General features: G+C 45.5%; 1 protein-coding gene across 3 annotated transcripts in view; it reads right to left on the bottom strand.

Moving 5' to 3' along the window:
* Nucleotides 1-15,413, bottom strand: part of robo1 (roundabout, axon guidance receptor, homolog 1 (Drosophila)) — a 397,432-nt gene that overhangs the window by 29,003 nt on the left and 353,016 nt on the right. For all 3 annotated transcript variants that reach the window (XM_090223910.1, XM_036964908.2, XM_090223911.1), the window contains exons 20-22: nucleotides 11,418-11,572; nucleotides 3,707-4,096; nucleotides 2,737-2,853 (exon numbers count right to left, since the gene is read on the bottom strand). In XM_090223910.1, the coding sequence (XP_090080036.1) occupies nucleotides 2,737-2,853; nucleotides 3,707-4,096; nucleotides 11,418-11,572 (662 nt within the window). The remainder of the gene's footprint in view (nucleotides 1-2,736; nucleotides 2,854-3,706; nucleotides 4,097-11,417; nucleotides 11,573-15,413) is intronic.

Genomic DNA, 15,413 nt, shown 5'->3' with positions numbered 1-15,413 from the left:
AGGTTGACACGGATAAAACATATATAATTTTATACATGAGAGCATGTCAGCTAGTAGCATCCCCTCTCATTGTGGACACCACGAAAACACACCACGTACATTACCTCTCAATTTGTAATTCATGCCAGTCATGCTATCAAAAGCGCAGTCATTTTTCAACTGTAATGTTCCCCATTGCCAAGAGAAAATAGAAAATGTGAAAGAAATGACAAAACATCTGAAGCCAATTAACAGCAGCCAATAAGAATGAGAAGCCAATGAGCTGTGAGCTCAGCGAGCACAGAGGGCTGCTCTTTAACGAGCTGAACTTCATATACAATATCAGAATGAATCCTGGGCGTTATGGAGGCAGTGTTGCATGCCCTCTGGAATGTGTGTCATTAGTCCTTGTCCAGAAACAAACACTGCATATCTGATGACATTATCCTCCTCTTTGCAGGAATGAAGGGGACGGTAATTCATGTTTGTTTAATTAATGTTTTGTCTGAGCAACAGGAACAGTCCAACTAGTCTAACTAGGTTTTTCATTTTCTGTTAGAAGCACATGGGATTGAAAAAACTGACTGGAAACTGACGAAGACCGGAAAGAGACAGGAAAAAGAAAGAGACTGGAAACACACAGACTGGAAATGGACACAGACTGGAAACGGACACAGACTGGAAACACACAGACTGGAAACACACACAGACTGGAAACAAACACAGACTGGAAACACACACAGACTGGAAACAAACACAGACTGGAAACACACACAGGCTGGAAACGGACACAGACTGGAAACACACAGACTGGAAACAAACACAGACTGAAAACACACACAGGCTGGAAACGGACACAGACTGGAAATGGACAGACTGGAAACACACACAGACTGGAAACAAACACAGACTGGAAACACACACCGACTGGAAACGGACACAGACTGGAAACGGACACAGACTGGAAACGGACACAGACTGGAAACTGACACAGACTGGAAACAAACACAGACTGGAAACACACACCGACTGGAAACGGACACAGACTGGAAACGGACACAGACTGGAAACTGACACAGACTAGAAACAAACATAGACCGGAAACGGACACAGACTGGAAACGGACACAGACTGGAAACGGACAGACTGGAAACACACACAGACTGGAAATGGACACAGACTGGAAACGGACACAGACTGGAAACACACAGACTGGAAACACACACAGACTGGAAACAAACACAGACTGGAAACACACACAGGCTGGAAACGGACACAGACTGGAAACGGACAGACTGGAAACACACACAGACTGGAAACAAACACAGACTGGAAACGGACACAGACTGGAAACGGACACAGACAGGAAACACACAGACTGGAAACGGACACAGACCGGAAACGGACACAGACTGGAAACGGACACAGACTGGAAACACACACAGACTGGAAACACACACAGACTGGAAACGGACACAGACTGGAAACACACACAGACTGGAAACGGACACAGACTGGAAACAAACACAGACTGGAAACACACACAGACTGGAAACGGACACAGACTGGAAACGGACACAGACTGGAAACACACAGACTGGAAACACACACAGACTGGAAACAAACACAGACTGGAAACACACACAGGCTGGAAACGGACACAGACTGGAAACGGACAGACTGGAAACACACACAGACTGGAAACAAACACAGACTGGAAACACACACCGACTGGAAACGGACACAGACTGGAAACGGACACAGACTGGAAACGGACACAGACTGGAAACGGACACAGACTGGAAACTGACACAGACTGGAAACAAACACAGACTGGAAACACACACCGACTGGAAACAAACACAGACTGGAAACACACACAGGCTGGAAACGGACACAGACTGGAAACGGACAGACTGGAAACACACACAGACTGGAAACAAACACAGACTGGAAACACACACCGACTGGAAACGGACACAGACTGGAAACGGACACAGACTGGAAACGGACACAGATGTGAAACGGACACAGACTGGAAACGGACACAGACTGGAAACAAACACAGACTGGAAACACACACAGACTGGAAACACACACCGACTGGAAACGGACACAGACTGGAAACAAACACAGACTGGAAACACACACAGACTGGAAACGGACACAGACTGGAAACGGACACAGACTGGAAATGGACACAGACTGGAAACACACACAGACTGGAAACGGACACAGACTGGAAACACACACAGACTGGAAACGGACACAGACTGGAAACACACACCGACTGGAAACGGACACAGACTGGAAACACACACCGACTGGAAACGGACACAGACTGGAAACAAACACAGACTGGAAACACACACCGACTGGAAACGGACACAGACTGGAAACACACACCGACTGGAAACGGACACAGACTGGAAACAAACACAGACTGGAAACACACACAGACTGGAAACAGAGTGGAAACTTACTGGAAACACACACAGATTGGAAACTGATGCCTGGGATGTTTTACATTTTCCCTCCACTGAAGGCATTTTAATTTCTCTTCAAGATAATGACATGGAAATGAATCAAAATAATAATTTTAAAGCATTATATTATTAGTCCCACTACAATGTATTGCTTTTGAGGAAAATAAGGATGGGAAACAACAACAAAAGTGATTCACTAAACATCCACGCAGTAAAACACCAGCCATATGGCTGTGGATATTGATTACCCCCCCGTTCCCCACTCTCTCACCGGAGGTGCTGCAGCTGCCATGGTCAGAGCTGTTGTGGGAGCCCACGGTGTGGGCCTCGTGGGCCTGGTTATAGGGGATGGTGGTAGCCATGGGACTGTCCCCTCCTCTGTAGTGGTCTGGTAAGGGAGAGGAGGAGGATGGTAATGCATGAGGAAGGTGGGCAGCATACACTATATTACCGCATTAGAAAAGTATAGATAGCCTATGGAAATGAAGTACAGAGGGGGACCTTATGATATCAAAAGATCCATAGAGACTGTTTGAGTTTAACTGACTAATGATCACAGTTAGGCTAACATAAGAGCTAACAATCTAGCAACACATCTAAATAATGATCTGAACCAGCGATGTGTTAAAATGTGTGTCATACACCTCTAATAAGTTGAAATGTAAGTTGAAACTGTCTCAATAAACAGTCCGGTGGATGCTGTCTTCCTAAGAGTGTTGAGAGAGAAGACATGCAATTTCTGTTCCATACAAGAGACCACGACAAAACTGAAAACGGTGTCACTAAAGTAGCAGCTATTTTCTGCAGGTAAGAAGAAGGTGGCGACAGTTTAGTTCAGTCCCTGTCAGTTCCAAAATAAATGGTTATCTCTCTTTCAGATACCTGACACATGGAGAAAATCCTTACAGCTGTAGCTATGAGACTTGACCAATGAAGAACAACCCAGACAGTAAAGTCAGAAACCCAGGCCTGACCCAGAATGTAGTGCAGAGATTTGAAATGAACACAGAGAGGAAAGAGGAGTTAGGAAAATGCATAGTAGACAATGAGAGGGAGACTGATGATGCTCCCTATTCATATGACTGAATGGGGGCAGCAGGGAAGACAGTGAAAAAGGAACATTCTTCAGCATGGTGGGCCCATCCACAGGGAGAACAGGAAATAAAGAAGGGAAGAAAGAAAGATGGAAGACAGCTATGGTTTGACCTCCTAACCTCCACTGATTCCCACCACACACTCACCCTTGTTCAGCTTGTTCTGCTCCATGATGTTATATTGGTGGAGCTGTGAGGTAATTTCCTGTTGCTTCTGCCCCTGAACAGGGTTGGGTTTCCAGCCGTGTTTCTCGTTTGTCTCCCCTCCCCCTCCCCCTCCCCCTCCCCCTCCTACCCCTCTGTCTGTGTTGATGTTGTTTCCCAGGATAGAAGACTGAATGAGCTGTGTGGTGGCGTACGGGGTGGGCTGTCCCCCTGGCCCAACGAAGCGTCCGTCCTTCAGGTTGGGGCTGTTGAAGGTCTTCATCTCGTTGATCTTGTTGGAGAGGTCCACGTCTCCGTACACTCCTCCCTCAGGCACCATCAGGTTGGTCTGCTTGCTCTCCATCTGGTTGTTATAGTTGGCGATGCAGTCGGCTGGATAACATGGGGAGCGGGTGCAGGATGAAAGGTTTAGTCAAAGACCGGACTAGCTCCTATAGCTAGGTTCAGAAGAAGAGGTTTGCCAAGTGCATGAATGGCACAAATGGCATTGTATTCAGTTGTATTCACTGGCATTATACTCCGGAAAAAAATAAGCTGAAAAGATTAACATTTCAGAATGACACAGAAATAAATCAGCCCGAGTCATTTGTACCTTTCAACAGATCACTGTGCCCTCAGTCTAGACAGGTGTATATATTTCAGTGCAAACTACAGTTCATTATGTACGTCAACTATCCCTATCTGGTTCAGGTGAGTGGAGCTGTATTATACTTCCACTGTCTGCTCTCTCTGTCTTTCTGTCTCGATAATGTCTTTGTCTCATCCACAGCTCAACGTGTTTGTCATGTCTATTCTCCCTGTCAGAAGCCAGGCGAGGAGGCTTTGCTCATTGAGAAGGACAGTGGAACATGTCTGCATCAGAAGGTTGGAAGGAAGCGTGCAGCAAAGAGCAGAGCTCCACTGACAGATCCAATGTTCTCTGGCTCATAAAATATTCAAATCCTCCAGCAGATCTGAGAGACAGCCTTGCGGTAAATATCAAGGACGGCTACAGGTAGAACAACCGAGCGCACGTGAACCTTACATTTCCAAGAACCGAGGGTTATCTGAGGCACTTCAGAGGTAGATGTGTAGAAAGGGCCCCTATGTGTTAGATAAAGGGACATTAACTCGTATCCCTCGGCTCTGTCACCCAGCCGCTGATCCTGTTAACTTCTTAAGGTACAGGGGGCAGCATTTTCACTTTTGGATAAATAGCGTGCCCAATTTCAACTTCCTGCTACTCATGCCAAGAATATAAGATATGCATGTTATTAGTAGATTTGGATAGAAAACACTCTGAAGTTTCTAAAACTGTTTGAATCATGTCTGTGAATATAACAGAACTTATGTAGCAGGCAAAACCCAGAGGACTAACCATTCAGAATTGTTTTTTTGGAGGTCTCTGTCTGTTCATTGATTTCTCATTGGCAAACGCTATTTCTTAGGAACTTGTTTTCAGTTCCTACCGCTTCCACTGGATGTCATCAGTCTTTGGAATTTGGTTGAGGTTATTCCTTTGTGCAATGAAGAAGTAGGCCATCTAGGAACTGCGTAACACTGTTGAGAGTTGCAAAGACTTGAAAAGTAGCTTGGATTGTTGTCTTCCTGTATTGAACACAGATAGACAAGTCTTCAATTTGATCGATTATTAACGTTTAAAAATACCTAAAGTTGTATTACAAAAGTAGTTTGAAATGTTTTGGCAAAGTTTACAGGCAACTTTTGAAATATTTTGTAGTGACGTTGCGCAATTTGGAAGCTGTTTTTTTCTGGATCAAAAGCGCAAAAATAAATGGACATTTTGGATATATATGGACGGAATTAATCGGAGTGCCAAAAAAAGAAGCTCGTCAAAGGTAAGGCATGATTTATATTTTATTTCTGCGTTTTGTGTAGCGCCTGCAGGGTTGAAATATGCTACCCTCTTTGTTTACTGCTGTGCTATCATCAGATGATAGCTTCTTATGCTTTCCCCGAAAAGCCTTTTTAAAATCTGACATGTTGGCTGGATTCACAACGAGTGTAGCTTTAATTTAGTATCTTACATGTGTGATTTAATGAAAGTTAGATTTTTATATCATTTTATTTAAATTTGACGCGATGCATTTTCCCTGGCTTTTGACCAAATGAGACGCAAGCGTCCCCTATAACATAAGAGGTTAAACCTTCACAGGGTTTAGGTTGGCCACACAAAGCAGCCAGCACCAGGCATGCTCCTAAATGTCTTGAACATGCAGTGAGTGAGAAGTGCTTTTAGCATTTCATCCCTTCTCAAACAAACTCCCAGTGTCATCAGAACCAATGTTAGGGAAAAGTTAAACACACCACGGAATGAAAAGTCGGATTAGGTTTTCTTGTGTTGACTGTGATGGGTAACTTTAGAAGATGGGTATGTATTTTATGGGTACAGTGTTTCTTTGTCCTTGAGTAATTTGCTTAACCCAGGGGAAGCACAGCACTTAGTACAGCAGAACATCTGCTACACTAGGATTGTGTGTAAGCCTGTTTGGGGAGACGGTCGAGGCCAACAATGTAAATGAGTCAATGAGTGGGTAGGAGACGGTACACTACTGTACTATCTGTCAGATGCTACAGCTGGAGAGACGCCTGCCGCGTGTCCAAACGATTGTTCAACCGACTACTGTATACTCACATCTCTTTTACTTTAGTTCAACTTCTAAGCCTACAGTATCTCAAAGGGAGGTTCAGGGCTGGGGTCCACGTTTTGTAGTTAAGTCCTACCTATGTGTGTATAACCTCAAATCCTTTGTCCCCACCCTGCACCAAGAGACATACTTCTCCCTCCTCTAGCAGCTGTTGACCCTCTTTCTCTGTAGAGTGTGAGTACTTAGCGCTCTTTTGTGTGTTTGTGTGTGTGTGTGCGTGTGTGTGCGTGTGTGTGTGTGTGGGAGTGTGTGTGTGTGTGTGTGTGTGTGTGTGTGTGTGCGTGCGTGTGTGTGTGTGTCCCTTTGACTTCAGAGCCAAACTCAATCCCTATTGTTTATAGAAAGTACTGCTGACTGAGAGGCCACCTGGAGGTGTACCATAACCTCCCTCCCTCCGTTACTGTCCATCTCTTCTGCTCTCTTTACTTTCCTCCCAACTCCCTCGTTCTTTCTCTTTCTCTGTCCAATTTACTTCCTCTCTCCATTTATCTCTGTGTATGCTACATATCCTCCCTCATCATTCATTTTCCTCCTTCGTTCCCTTTCTATCTATGTACTCTTCCAGGTACCTTTATCTCTCCATCTCTCCATCTCTACATCCGGTGTTGGCTGCAGTCTGCAGTCCTGCCCTGATCTCTGCCACTGCTCCACATTTCTTAAATAACTGAGCACTTAGTGGAAATGACATTGCAGGCTATAACAACAGTATGGAATTTGGCAGAGCAGTTAGATTTGCAGCAGAGTAAACCCATAAGGCTCATCCAGCGTCCTGCCTAAAACCGCCCCGCTTTAACCTGAAATAAATCAAACACACATACTTCTACTCCTAAGCCTCCCTTAAGGTTTTTTGTTATAGAGACCTCGCGAGGAGAGAGGTAAGAGAGAAAAGTCTCAAGGGAGTTAACCCAGATTTGGGATTTCACTTCACTTCTCTCTGTTTTCTACCGACTAGGTCCGCTCGTTTTTATGATTCTTATCCATGCTTTGCTTTGAGAGCAGGGTGTCACATGTACCCCAAAAATCTGAGGGGGCACAAAGTACGTGAGAATGGCAGGGTGTTGGTCCAGAGGGGGACTATAATTTAGCATTTTTCAAACACCTGAAACAGCTTTTTCCTGCAACCATAATCATTATGCTTAATGCTATGAAGAAATGTATATACAGTGCCTTGCGAAAGTATTCGGCCCCCTTGAACTTTGCGACCTTTTGCCACATTTCAGGCTTCAAACATAAAGATATAAAACTGTATTTTTTTGTGAAGAATCAACAACAAGTGGGACACAATCATGAAGTGGAACGACATTTATTGGATATTTCAAACTTTTTTAACAAATCAAAAACTGAAAAATTGGGCGTGCAAAATTATTCAGCCCCCTTAAGTTAATACTTTGTAGCGCCACCTTTTGCTGCGATTACAGCTGTAAGTCGCTTGGGGTATGTCTCTATCAGGTTTGCACATCGAGAGACTGACATTTTTTCCCATTCCTCCTTGCAAAACAGCTCGAGCTCAGTGAGGTTGGATGGAGAGCATTTGTGAACAGCAGTTTTCAGTTCTTTCCACAGATTCTCGATTGGATTCAGGTCTGGACTTTGACTTGGCCATTCTAACACCTGGATATGTTTATTTTTGAACCATTCCATTGTAGATGTTGCTTTATATTTTGGATCATTGTCTTGTTGGAAGACAAATCTCCGTCCCAGTCTCAGGTTTTTTGCAGACTCCATCAGGTTTTCTTCCAGAATGGTCGTGTATCTGGCTCCATCCATCTTCCCATCAATTTTAACCATCTTCCCTGTCCCTGCTGAAGAAAAGCAGGCCCAAACCATGATGCTGCCACCACCATGTTTGACAGTGGGGAAGGTGTGTTCAGCTGTGTTGCTTTTACGCCAAACATAACGTTTTGCATTGTTGCCAAAAAGTTCAATTTTGGTTTCATCTGACCAGAGCACCTTCTTCCACATGTTTGGTGTGTCTCCCAGGTGGCTTGTGGCAAACTTTAAACTACACTTTTTATGGATATCTTTAAGAAATGGCTTTCTTCTTGCCACTCTTCCATAAAGGCCAGATTTGTGCAATATACGACTGATTGTTGTCCTATGGACAGAGTCTCCCACCTCAGCTGTAGATCTCTGCAGTTCATCCAGAGTGATCATGGGCCTCTTGGCTGCATCTCTGATCAGTCTTCTCCTTGTATGAGCTGAAAGTTTAGAGGGACGGCCAGGTCTTGGTAGATTTGCAGTGGTCTGATACTCCTTCCATTTCAATATTATCGCTTGCACAGTGCTCCTTGGGATGTTTAAAGCTTGGGAAATCTTTTTGTATCCAAATCCGGCTTTAAACTTCTTCACAACAGTATCTCGGACCTGCCTGGTGTGTTCCTTGTTCTTCATGATGCTCTCTGCGCTTTTAACGAACCTCTGAGACTATCACAGTGCAGGTGCATTTATACGGAGACTTGATTACACACAGGTGGATTGTATTTATCATCATTAGTCATTTAGGTCAACATTGGATCATTCAGAGATCCTTACTGAACTTCTGGAGAGAGTTTGCTGCACTGAAAGTAAAGGGGCTGAATAATTTTGCACGCCCAATTTTTCCGTTTTTGATTTGTTTGATTTTGACAGTTTTATATCTTTATGTTTGAAGCCTGAAATGTGGCAAAAGGTCGCAAAGTTCAAGGGGGCCGAATACTTTTGCAAGGCACTGTATATTTTTCTGCATATCTAATCATACCGCTTGAGCTGTCTGTATCCTTCTGACTGGTAGTTCTTTAAAACATTTTTATATATATATATATATATATATATATATATATATATATATATATGCTTCTCTGCATCGCTGCTAAAATCTTGAAAGGAATGTGAGTCTTATTCAGTACATTTAGTAATTGCTTGCTTATCTGAAGTCTACCAAACTGATTCTTCATGGCAGCAGGTTATGAGATTCGGAATCTATCTGGGCTAAAGCCAACTTCATAAAATTGCAAAGTGGCTAGTAGCATTACACAGAACAAACTAAAACAAAACATATATATCATTATTTATATATGTCTGTATATATATATATATATATATATATATATATATATATATACAGTGGGGCAAAAAAGTATTTAGTCAGCCACCAATTCTGCAAGTTCTCCCACTTAAAAGATGAGAGAGGCCTGTAATTTTCATCATAGGTACACTTCAACTATGACAGACAAAATGAGAAAAGAAAATCCAGAAATTCACATTGTAGGATTTTTAATTAATTTATTTGCAAATTATGGTGGAAAATAAGTATTTGGTCACCTACAAACAAGCAAGATTTATGGCTCTCACAGACCTGTAACTTCTTCTTTAAGAGGCTCTGTCCTCCACTCGTTACCTGTATTAATGGCACCTGTTTGAACTTGTTATCAGTATAAAAGACACCTGTCCACAACCTCAAACAGTCACACTCCAAACTCCACTATGGCCAAGACCAAAGAGCTGTCAAAGGACACCAGAAACAAAATTGTAGACCTGCACCAGGCTGGGAAGACTGAATCTGCAGCAACTTGGTTTTTAATTTTTACCTTTATTTAACTAGGCAAGTCAGTTAAGAACAAATTCTTATTTTCAATGACAGCCTAGGAATAGTGAACTGAACTGAACTGTTCAGGGGCAGAACGACAGATTTGTACCTTGTCAGCTCGGGGGTTTGAACTTGCAACCTTCCGGTTACTAGTCCAATGCTCTTAACCACTAGGCTACCCTGCCACCCCACATTGGTTTGAAGAAATCAACTATGGGAGCAAATATTAGGAAATGGAAGGCATACAAAACCACTGATAATCTCCCTCGATCTGGGGCTCCACGCAAGATCTCACCCCGTGGGGTCAATGATCACAAGAACGGTGAGCAAAAATCCCAGAACCACACGGGGGGACCTAGTGAATGACCTGCAGAGAGCTGGGACCAAAGTAACAAAGCCTACCATCAGTAACACACTACGCCGCCAGGGACTCAAATCCTGCAGTGACAGACGTGTCCCCCTGCTTAAGCCAGTACATGTCCAGTCCCGTCTGAAGTTTGCTAGAGAGCATTTGGATGATCCAGAAGAAGATTGGGAGAATGTCATATGGTCAGATGAAACCAAAATATAACCTTTTGGTAAAAACTCAACTCGTCGTGTTTGGAGGACAAAGAATGATGAGTTGCATCCAAAGAACACCATACCTACTGTGAAGCATGGGGGTGGAAACATCATGCTTTGGGGCTGTTTTTCTGCAAAGGGACCAGGACGACTGCTCCGTGTAAAGGAAAGAATGAATGGGGCCATGTATCGTGAGATTTTGAGTGAAAACCTCCTTCCATCAGCAAGGGCATTGAAGATGAAACGTGGCTAGGTCTTTCAGTATGACAATGATCCCAAACACAACGCCCGGGCAACGAAGGAGTGGCTTCGTAACAAGCATTTCAAGGTCCTGGAATGTCCAGATCTCCTGGAAGGTCCTGGAAGGTCCAGATCTCAACCCCATAGAAAATCTTTGGAGGGAGTTGAAAGTCCGTGTTTTGCTCAGCAACAGCCCCAACACATCACTGCTCTAGAGGAGATCTGCATGGAGGAATGGGCCAAAATACCAGCAACAGTGTGTGAAAACCTTGTGAAGACTTACAGAAAACGTTTGACCTCTGTCATTGCCAACAAAGGGTATGTAACAAAGTATTGAGATAAACTTTTATTATTGACCAAATACTTATTTTCCAACATAATTTCAAATAAATTCATTAAAAATCCTACAATGTGATTTTCTGGATTTTTTTTCTCATTTTGTCTGTCATAGTTGAAGTGTACCTATGATGAACATTACAGGCCTCTCTCATCTTTTTAAGTGGGAGAACTTGCACAATTGGTGGCTGACTAAATACTTTTTTGCCCCACTGTATATATATATATATATATATATTTAACAGGACAAATCTGAGGGGGCATGTGCCCCTTTACCCCTATGGATAACTGTTTTAGTACAGTTTATGTTTGGGTGTGTTGTTCCAGTGCGTAGTGTACTCACCTGGGCGGCTGTATGTAGCCAGGTTGCTGTCACTGTTGCCCTGTCCTGCAGTGCAGCAGTTCATGCTACAGTCGTTGTGATTGGAGCAGGAGTTGGGCCAGGTATCAGCCAACCAGGGCTGGGTAGCAGACTCCCCAATGTTCAGCAAACCTGGCCTGGAAGGATGGAGTACAAAACAGCCAACGCTGACTAACAATGGAAAATGCTGCACCACTATAGCACAGCAAGAATTCATATTGATATGACTAACAAGAACATGTGATGAATGGGGTTTTAGGCAGATCGATGGGGATTCACTCATTTCCAGACTGGTATACTGAAATGATCCCTATAGTTAGGTTGTTGTTTTACAGAAATTATCTCTCCCTCTCCTTCCTGCTCCCTGCTCCATTGGCCTTGCATTAGAGGAAAGCTCAGATAAATAGATGATGTGCTCTTGACTTGTCCATGGCCAATGACACTGTTTCACTGAGCGTTAGAAAGCCAGAAAGAACTCACTCCCAGTGATGGAAAATGCTCTCACTGAACCACCAACGCTCCACCAAACCACCAAAACTCACTGAACCACCAACGCTCCCCCAAACCACCAACACTCCCGCAAACCACCAACACTCACTGAACCACCAACGCTCCACCAAACCACCAACACTCACTGAACCACCAACGCTCCCCCAAACCACCAACACTCCCGCAAACCACCAACACTCACTGAACCACCAACGCTCCACCAAACCACCAACACTCACTGAACCACCAACGCTCTCGCAAACCACCAACACTCACTGAACCACCAACGCTCCCCCAAACCACCAACACTCACTGAACCACCAACGCTCCCCTAAAATCACCAACACTCACTGAACCACCAACGCTCCCCCAAACCACCAACACTCACTGAACCACCAACGCTCCCCTAAAATCACCAACACTCACTGAACCACCAACACTCCCTCAAACCACCAACACTCACTGAACCACCAACGCTCCCCTAAAATCACCAACACTCACTGAACCACCAACGCTCCCTCAAACCACCAACACTCACTGAACCACCAACACTCCACAAAACCACCAACATTCACTGAACCACCAACGCTCCACAAAACCACCAACACTCACTGAACCACCAACGCTCCACCAAACCACCAACACTCACTGAACCACCAACGCTCCCCCAAACCACCAACACTCACTGAACCACCAACACTCACTGAACCACCAACACTGCCACAAACCACCAACACTCACTGAACCACCAATGCTTCCCCAAACCACCCCCAACACTCACTGAACCACCAACGGTCCCCAAACCACCAACACTCACTGAACCACCAATGCTTCCCCAAACCACCACCAACACTCACTGAACCACCAACGCTCCAACAAACCACCAACACTCACTGAACCACCAACGCTCCCCCAAACCACCAACACTCACTGAACCACCAACGCTCCCTCAAACCACCAACACTCACTGAACTACCAACGCTCCAAAAAAACACCAACACTCACTGAACCACCAACGCTCCACAAAACCACCAACACTCACTGAACCACCAACGCTCCACCAAACCACCAACACTCACTGAACCACCAACGCTCCCCCAAACCACCAACACTCACTGAACCACCAACACTCACTGAACCACCAACACTGCCACAAACCACCAACACTCACTGAACTACCAATGCTTCCCCAAACCACCCCCAACACTCACTGAACCCCCAACGGTCCCCAAACCACCAACACTCACTGAACCACCAATGCTTCCCCAAACCACCACCAACACTCACTGAACCACCAACGCTCCAACAAACCACCAACACTCACTGAACCACCAACGCTCCCCCAAACCACCAACACTCACTGAACCACCAACGCTCCCTCAAACCACCAACACTCACTGAACTACCAACGCTCCAAAAAAACACCAACACTCACTGAACCACCAACACTCCCCCAAACCACCAACACTCACTGAACCACCAATGCTTCCCCAAACCACCACCAACACTCACTGAACCACCAACGCTCCAACAAACCACCAACACTCACTGAACCACCAACGCTCACCCAAACCACCAACACTCACTGAACCACCAACGCTCCCCCACACCACCAACATTCACTGAACCACCTAAGCTCCCCGAAACCACCAACACTCACTGAACCACCAACACTCCACAAAACCACCAACATTCACTGAACCACCAACGCTCCACAAAACCACCAACACTCACTGAACCACCAACGCTCCACCAAACCACCAACACTCACTGAACCACCAACGCTCCCCCAAACCACCAACACTCACTGAACCACCAACACTCACTGAACCACCAACACTGCCACAAACCACCAACACTCACTGAACCACCAATGCTTCCCCAAACCACCACCAACACTCACTGAACCACCAACGGTCCCCAAACCACCAACACTCACTGAACCACCAATGCTTCCCCAAACCACCACCAACACTCACTGAACCACCAACGCTCCAACAAACCACCAACACTCACTGAACCACCAACGCTCCCCCAAACCACCAACACTCACTGAACCACCAACGCTCCCTCAAACCACCAACACTCACTGAACTACCAACGCTCCAAAAAAACACCAACACTCACTGAACCACCAACACTCCCCCAAACCACCAACACTCACTGAACCACCAATGCTTCCCCAAACCACCACCAACACTCACTGAACCACCAACGCTCCAACAAACCACCAACACTCACTGAACCACCAACGTTCCCTCAAACCACCAACACTCACTGAACTACCAACGCTCCAAAAAAAACACCAACACTCACTGAACCACCAACACTCCCCCAAATCACCAACATTCACTGAACCACCAACGCTCCCCCACACCACCAACATTCACTGAACCACCTAAGCTCCCCGAAACCACCAACACTCACTGAACTACCAACACTCCCCCAAACCACCAACACTCATTGAACCACCAACGCTCCACAAAACCACCAACACTCACTGAACCACCAACGCTCCCCCAAACCACCAACACTCACTGAACCACCAACGCTCCCCCAAACCACCAACACTCACTGAACCACCAACGCTCCCTCAAACCACCAACACTCACTGAACCACCAACACTCCACAAAACCACCAACACTCACTGAACCACCAACACTCCCCCAAACCACCAACACTCACTGAACCACCAATGCTCCCTCAAATCACCAACACTCACTGAACCATAAAACACTCCCCCAAACCACCAACACTCACTGAACCACAAACACTCCCCCAAACCACCAACACTCACTGAACCACCAACGTTCCCTCAAATCACCAACACTCACTGAACCACCAACGCTCCCTCAAATCACCAACACTCACTGAACCACAAACACTCCCCCAAACCACCAACACTCACTGAACCACCAACACTCCCCCAAACCACCAACACTCACTGAACCACCAACGCTCCCTCAAACCACCAACACTCACTGAACCACAAACACTCCACAAAACCACCAACATTCACTGAACCACCAACGCTCCACAAAATCACCAACACTCACAGAACCACCAACGCTCCCTCAAACCACCAACACTCACTGAACCACCAACGCTCCCCTAAAATCACCAACACTCACTGAACCACCAACACTCCCCCAAATCACCAACATTCACTGAACCACCAACGCTCCCCCACACCACCAACATTCACTGAACCACCTAAGCTCCCCGAAACCACCAACACTCACTGAACCACCAACACTCCACAAAACCACCAACATTCACTGAACCACCAACGCTCCACAAAACCACCAACACTCACTGAACCACCAACGCTCCACCAAACCACCAACACTCACTGAACCACCAACGCTCCCCCAAACCACCAACACTCACTGAACCACCAACACTCACTTAACCACCAACACTGCCACAAACCACCAACACTCACTGAACCACCAATGCTTCCCCAAACCACCACCAACACTCACTGA

The sequence above is a fragment of the Oncorhynchus mykiss genome, chromosome 27, assembly GCF_057628025.1.
Source record: "Oncorhynchus mykiss isolate SJ-2025 chromosome 27, ASM5762802v1, whole genome shotgun sequence".
NCBI lineage: Eukaryota > Metazoa > Chordata > Actinopteri > Salmoniformes > Salmonidae > Oncorhynchus > Oncorhynchus mykiss.
This window is presented reverse-complemented; position numbering and strand designations above follow the sequence as displayed.